The sequence below is a fragment of the Amblyomma maculatum genome, chromosome 5 (assembly GCF_055883805.1).
Source record: "Amblyomma maculatum isolate TAMU_Amacu chromosome 5, ASM5588380v1, whole genome shotgun sequence".
In the NCBI taxonomy this organism is placed as follows: Eukaryota; Metazoa; Arthropoda; class Arachnida; order Ixodida; family Ixodidae; genus Amblyomma; species Amblyomma maculatum.
Window position 1 is genome coordinate 126,291,752 of NC_139348.1, and position 7,349 is coordinate 126,299,100.

Genomic DNA, 7,349 nt, shown 5'->3' on the forward strand with positions numbered 1-7,349 from the left:
TTTGACACGTACCTTGTAATGCGCTCTCATCTTTAAAATTATTTCAATTAACTAATTGCTCAATTACACACTAAATTTTCATAGCGTTATCAAGCATCGCGGCTTTTCATTTTGAGCATTTCGACACCTTTGAAACCCCGTTTTCCATTATTTTAATTATATATTTTAATCATCTCAATAACTTATCGTCTCTTATCACGTAGCGATCAATCATGAATCACTAGAAGTGGAAATTACAGTGACAGGCATCTTTTTTTTTTACGCAGCCCCCGATCATTTCTGACACGCGGTGCCTACAACTCCAACGGCTTTTCAATCGAAAGAGCCGTAAGCGATCGCCTAAAGTAATCACACGCCAACAAAACAAACACTGCAACGTACATGACTGCTTGTACACAACAACCAAAACCAACAAAAATAATCAGGCAACTCTTAATAATCAATGCTCTCAATACCACTGATGTTGTTTGATACATTAGGAGACTCTTTGTCCCTATCATTTATTACGCGTTATTGCTGTACTGGGCTTAGATAATCGGGGCACATGAAAAGTTTGTTATTTCTGAAAAAATAAAGATGTTGAAATATTTGAGCCTTTGTTCGCAGTCACTGTATATGCTTTCTAATGCCTGAATATTATGCTTTGTGAAAGGGTTCGAGATGGTGTAAGCGTGCTCTATTTAGGCATGATTATCGATTTTAAGGGTAAGATTGATTGTAAACACGTTTATTCCGTTTTCTTTTTTTTTTTTTCGCCCACAAACACTGCGGTGGTGGGGGAAACGGAGGCACCGACGTAATAGAGAGATTTAGCACACCGTGATCCGCGATCCGCTACCGTTATCCGCCACCGCACGTTTCACTGCGCATGCCCAGATCACTTTGATGCCGATAGATGGCGCCACATACTGGATGTCAGCACATAGACCTGCCGTATTGCAACCAATAAGCTTGTGTGCCCCGCCCACGAGCGGTAGAGGGTCACGGTGGCGGATCGCGGATCACGGTATGCTAAATCTCTCTAATGTGACCGCATCGCGGAGGTCGAAATCATTTCGCGTCCGTCCGCTACGGCTATTCTTTCCCTCAACAGTTTTACCTTTCCTCCTTCATCACTGTCCTGGCGACACGGCGGGGGTCTCATTGCGAAGCGGCAGAGTTACTACGTTTTTCCTTCCCTCAAAAATAATTTTAACTTTGTGTCGTTAGAGCTTACGATCACCAATAACCCGGGGGTAGTGACGTCATGCAACTATACCGTTTTGAATTATCTCCTAAGGAAGAAAAACACACTGGGCTCGAGCGGGACCAATGACAGCGTTGTAAAACAGGTGCGAAACTGTGCGCTCTGAAGCGCAAGGAGAGAAGCAAGAAATTATAAATATCTAAAAGGAACTTTCAAGCCGTATTTAAAAGGTCAAATCTTCGGGCGGCAATCAAAAATTTTGACGGGATTAAATTCTCTTTAAATCTCTTAATACGTGCGAAAGCACTGTTTGGAAGTGGTTTTCCTGACAGTTTAGCACAGAATTTGGCCAAGAGTGGCACGTCGTTAGCACAATTAACGTCATACAAATGAAGGTGCATATATGTCGTTTCGGATCCTAGCAGATGAATGCCAGTGGGAAGTGAAATGGTATGACACATTGTGAACGCTGCACAGATACCGGTTGCGTGAAAATGTCGGCACGAAATCACGTAGCATTCTTGGCATTATTTCTTGCTCCCACTTCCTCCTCCCGCTACCCACGAGGCAAGTAAGAATTTCGTCTTAAAAACAGACTCCTTGAAAACGTTGCAGTTTTCGAAGCATTTAACATCGTTCTACGACCGTACACTTCCTACCCGACGGCGAATGGGCACCAGTAGTTGGCTACGAGTTGCGCTCACGAACGCAGCCAGCTGATCGCGCAGCAGCTAAGGTTACTAAAAGCGGTAACTACACGTGACTGGTTGATTAGCAAGCCTCATAACTACCTTACCGTAAAAAAAATGAATTCTTAAGGACCGTTTATTGCCGGTATTTTAGGAACATTACGAACAACTCACTCGAGACATTGCCCGACTCAATCGAGCGTCGTCGGAAAGAAGCGACACGCATGCGGAAGTCTAGACTCACAGACAGCGCACTGCACCAATCCTACCAGATGAAGCCCCCTCCAGCAGCGGGAATTTCCATGCATGCCCCGAATGTCCCCCAATTGTCCACCACTTAGCTATCCGACGTTTTGAGGACTAACAGCGCTAGTCCTTTGTCCTCGTATCGGTCTCAGTGACCTGGAACGCGTGGCACTATGTAGAAAATAAATACAGTTAAACAAATGCTAAATGATGCTCGCTAAGGGTAACTATTGGATTCCAAGGGAAGGAGAGCGTAGCAGGGGGAGGCAGAAAATTAGTTGGGCAGATGAGATTAAAAAGTTCACCAGGATGAAGTCGATGAAGCTAGCACAAGACCTGGTTAGTTGACTTTCAGTGACAGCTTTCCTCGTGTTGTTACTTGCGTATGAATCGGATGAAAGCATTGAACAGCAGGCACGCGTTGCTCCTGTGGGATGATCTAGAAGATGCATGGATAAGACCAAAACGCTTTTCTTTTTTTTTCATAAATAGTATCTATTACCCCCGTTTATGTATAGGAAAGGACATATACGCAGACATAAAGGGCGATATGAGGACGATTACTTTCTACAAGATTGAGTTTCGCTGTTAATACGGTGTCTACCCTTTCCGTCCTTTTAGTTATGTTGTGTCTACTGTCAAGCTTCCGCAGCAATTAGCTGAGTGCTTTGTATACGTTAAGAAGCGTTAGTGCAAAGCGATAGTTGAGAGATCTTATGCGACCGCCTAGTGCTGTGCATTGACAACAACCAGACTTTATATCATACGGAATCATTTTGTTGAAATTAAGATCACCAGCCAGCACTACTACTCGGCTCTACAACATCGCACTACTCAACAACACTACCCCTTAGCTCTACTATTAAGCACAAGCAATTAAATTCAGTGTTTAGCAACAACGTGTGTGGCAGTTATGTCCAACAACATTCTCATATAATTAAGCATATCCTTCTTTCTTTCTTATGCATCGTAGCATAACCCTGTGTTAACGAGTGGTGGAACTGAACACCTTTTTTTATTTCGTCCTTACTCTACTTTTTTCATAAGAGGCATCTTTTTGGTGGCAAAAAGTTTTCAGTACGCTCATGCGCACGCAAATGTAATTCCAGTTTGATGCTCAGGTGTGTGAGTGACCTAAGCTAGTCCAACCTAATGGGCGGCGGGCCTAAAATCCTAAAAATCGGGTGTCCCTTGTGTTTCGTGTTCTTTGTGTCCGTGTTTTTACCACTACAAAATGATTCCAACTAAAATCCAAGTACTCAGTCCCACATCAACGCCCGGGCTATGACCTTCTGTCTCGAATCATATTGGTAGTAGCGGTAAGAATAGTTATTTCATATCTTAGCCTTAATCCGCGAAGTGAGTGAGTTTTTCCTTGAAACCTTTTTTTTTTCTTTTTTTTCATCTTCCAGGCCGTCCCAGAGCATCGCACTATAGTCGCGAACCAACGTGACATGCCTTTGAAATTCGGTTGTCGAACTAGAGTCCAGGGATCGAATCCTTGCCGGGCTGCGGCGTTTCCGTTAGCAGCGAAATGCAAACACAAGTATGTGCTGCGCTATGTCAACGCGCGATGAAGAAACCTGGGTGGTCGAAGCCCATCTCAGAGCCAATGCGCCGGCGTTGCAACTCCATAACCTGTCATTCTCCCGTCACCTTTACTTCACAGCTCCTTGTAATTGCTGCAGCGGACTGAACATGGTAATCCTTAACTACGTTCTTTAAATGCGCCTTATTTAAAAAGATGAGGATCTCTTCCTTACCGGTAATGAGCACGGCTTTCCCTCGACAGTCCACATGCTGGGCTCCTCTGAGGGCTAGCAGTTCTTCGGTGATGTACCGAGCCACCAAGGAGAGGAGCCATAGTGCACCGAGCACTTGGGCCAGCGTCCAGAGCAAGGGTACGATCAACCACGAGGTCACAGCCAGCGCGGCCAACACCGATGAGTAGAGTAGGCCCAGATGCATGGCGAGTCCCGTTCGCAAAGCCGCTTTGTCCGACTGCCCGCTGGCCCCTTACAACGCCAGAGACCGACCGGTCGCTCCTCCCGGAAGAAAAGGGCCTTATAGAGTCGCCGCCGCCGGCAAGATGGCTTGGCCGCCCTTACTCTTTCCTTCTCTATACGTGCACGAGGACCGGCTCTTCGCCGCCGGTCACGGAGAGTCGGAGCAGCTATCGTCCGTCGCTCGCACCGGCTGCGTAAACTGAACTTATCCACGTCTGCCGCGGAGCCCCGTCACTTTCGGCCGCTCGGCGAGGCATGTGTCGTTGTTGAGACGAAGGAGAAAGAGAGAGGGGGGAGAGAAAGAGATAGGAAAAGCGACGGGGGAAGGTAAGCGTTACGTCGGCGTTGCGGGAGAGGAAATGGGCGCGCGCATCGCAAGCTGATGGCCACTGTCGACCGATGCTGATGGGGCTGAAAGGTAGTCGACTACGCCTGCTGGAGGTCGCTCGTGAAATAGATGCGATGGGAGCCATGAAGGGCATAGAGCGAGAGAGAGCATTAAATGTTGCCGGGAACGAAGGAACTTGCATCGATGACCACTGCTACTTTCTTTTCCGGTGAGTGCATTGAAGAGTGACCGACCGCGGTGCAGTGCAGGATAGATGGCTAACGCGGCATTAGCCCCGTTTTCTTCTTTATTTAACAAAGTGTGGTGTTCAGACAAAGGTAAATAAACAGAATAAGTCGCTTCACCTGCGTTGTAGTTTCGACCGCTTGTGTGGCACGCTTGTAGTTTTTTCTCCCTTTTATTTTATTCAGGATATGTACAGAGTACTTTCCTTGTATGGGGCGCCACGATGTTGTCGGCATCGTTGCATGGCGTGCCGTTAAATATCTCTCTTTGTAGGCAGCCGGTAATATAATATTCAGGTTTACCCATGGATGGGCAGTCTGAAGTGGTTTGGGAGTGTGGTGCCGCTACGGCTGTCGGCCGCTCCTCCCAGGAGCATAAAGTGACGATCCTGACAATCCCTACTTCACAGTCTTCGTGCATATACGTGAAAAGGCAAGGTGTGTTCGCCACAAGGGCATATATTAAAGTGCCCCATAAAGAAAAGAAAGAGAGAGAGAAAGAGAGCGCGTCCGGGATCTCCATCAAATGACACCTCACCCGACGTCTTGTATCTGCGACAAGCGTCGCGGATGTTCCCGGGGGCGACTGCATGTGTGTGCACTCGTCCTCAAAGAGGCAGGTCTCCTGGTGGTAGCGCGCATCTGTTGACAACGCGTAGAAATTTGGCAACAATGTTACAGATCCTTTCGTCGAGGTCTTCCTGAAGGCGAACTATCCTTCTTCGTGGATCTCATTCCTACCTTTAAAGTAACGTCACTTATGCCATGCAGATTCGTCTAACAAAGAAGCGCAATGTCTACAAAGGCACCATCGCACTCGAAATTATAAAGATGTGCCCCACATTCCCGCCTAAAAGCTGATAAACTTACTTAACGTCCCGCGGCGCGTGCGAACTGTGCAGCGTGCTGTAGCACAATATGCAGTGTTGTGCAAGATCAACGACACCAGCATCCGTTGATAACGACGGTGGAGCTAGCAGTGTCAAGGTCATGACCGATAAGCGCCGTTACGCTGTCAGCGGCGAGCGTGGATGATAGGCGATATGAAGCAGGCTACGTTCTTCAAATGGCGCAGAAATGTCAGACCGCTGGGCCGTTTGTTGGTGCGTGGCTCCGCTATAAATAGGAACAGCCAGTCTGCGCTTTCCCTCCCCTGCTATTAAGTGCGACCTCTTTCAGTCCAGCTCGCAGTCGTTCACGAACGCGCACGAGTCACCCTTCCTTGAGGGCCAAGGTCGAGCTCACGCGCAATTCAAAATTTGTTAAATAAATTTTTCACCGAACGCTAGCTACAACGCTGCATGCCTGTTGTGCGACGATGGACCCACGGCATACCACGTAATGTGCGGGTGCAAGGACCCCAAAGCGGGACTCCTGAGAACGCATTGATCGATGCAGCGATGGGAGGCCTCTATGTCCAACTTTTGACCTGAGGACCTAATTCAGCATGGTGTGACAGACCCGGGAGGCACCAAAATTCATGCGGACCCTGAAATAAGGACACCGACAGAAGCAGAAGACTTCGTCACATCGTTTTGTTTTAATTGTAAATAAATGCTTTTATTTATTCTACTACGCAGTTCAAACAGATGCCCTTCCCACCACTTTTTCACCTCTGACTGCGCAAATGAGAAAAGAGCATAAAAAATATATATATTATTGCGGTACGGCACAGAAACACCAATATGAAGCGTGATAGAGCAGTGCACAAAGCGAAACAAAACAATCTACCGTATTCGTCCAGCAGAATGAATCGATACATCTTTACAGTCTCTCTGAAAGCGAGAACTTTAGCGGCCTTGTCGAGCCAAGGTCATTCGCGCCGGGAATTAATAGGCCCCATGCATGGCCTCCGAGATCACCTCTGCACGCGCGTGGAGGTGATCTCGGAGGCCCTGCCTCGGGTGGTGCGGCGCGCAGAACCGGCGGCCGCTTGCTTCTTCTTGCTGTTGTTTACCAAATAACATATGGCACATACGCACACAGGGGGATCAGCCAAGAATTGGGCAGCAGAGAAAGTTTTAGCTGTATACTTGCATGTCTAAAAAGAAAATGACTGGAGGGTAGAGGAAAAGAAACGAAAAGGTGAAGTAAGTAAAACAGAGAAAGAAAAGTCATAACGCACGTGGTAGATTGACACTGGGATTTGTAGAACAAGTTCCTTCTTCTGCTGCTACTGCTTGTTTCGCCTCTTGTTGTTGTTGCTGTTGTTGTCCTCATAAAAATATCCACAAGGGGGATTGGCCACTACCAGGCGGTGATTAGTTTCTGAGATTCCATTCTACAGAACTGAGATTAGGATTGTTTCGCACAATCACTGTGGTTCTGACTAATGCGATTGGGCCAGTAGTGCAGTGCAAACAGCTTCGTCGCGTATGTCTAGTAGCAAAAAAGATGCAACGTAATTCAAAGAAACGTTAGAAACAGTATATATGCTAGGCTAGCACTTTTTGTGCACATGCAGGTTGTTCAGCCCTGAAGCTCCTCATTTTGGTGCTTGTTTTCAGACTACAGATCTCCCACCAGACACAGCAATTCTGCATGATGAACTGGCCGTTAATGGACACGTGGAGTTCATGAAAAAAGAGGCCAAGCGGCCCTCTCCTGATAAGGCGAAGCTATCCGATTTGATGAAACAGACCAGTTCAT

At 47.2% G+C, this 7,349-nt stretch overlaps 1 protein-coding gene across 1 annotated transcript in view; it reads right to left on the reverse strand.

The window, feature by feature from the left end:
* LOC146189460 (D-beta-hydroxybutyrate dehydrogenase, mitochondrial-like) overlaps positions 1-4,346 on the reverse strand; it is a 45,992-nt gene extending 41,646 nt beyond the window's left edge. The window contains exon 1 of the mRNA XM_084603268.1: positions 3,885-4,346. Within this exon, the coding sequence (XP_084459394.1) occupies positions 3,885-4,089 (205 nt within the window). The 5' untranslated portion in view covers positions 4,090-4,346. The remainder of the gene's footprint in view (positions 1-3,884) is intronic.
* Between the last annotated feature and the right edge of the window lie 3,003 nt (positions 4,347-7,349).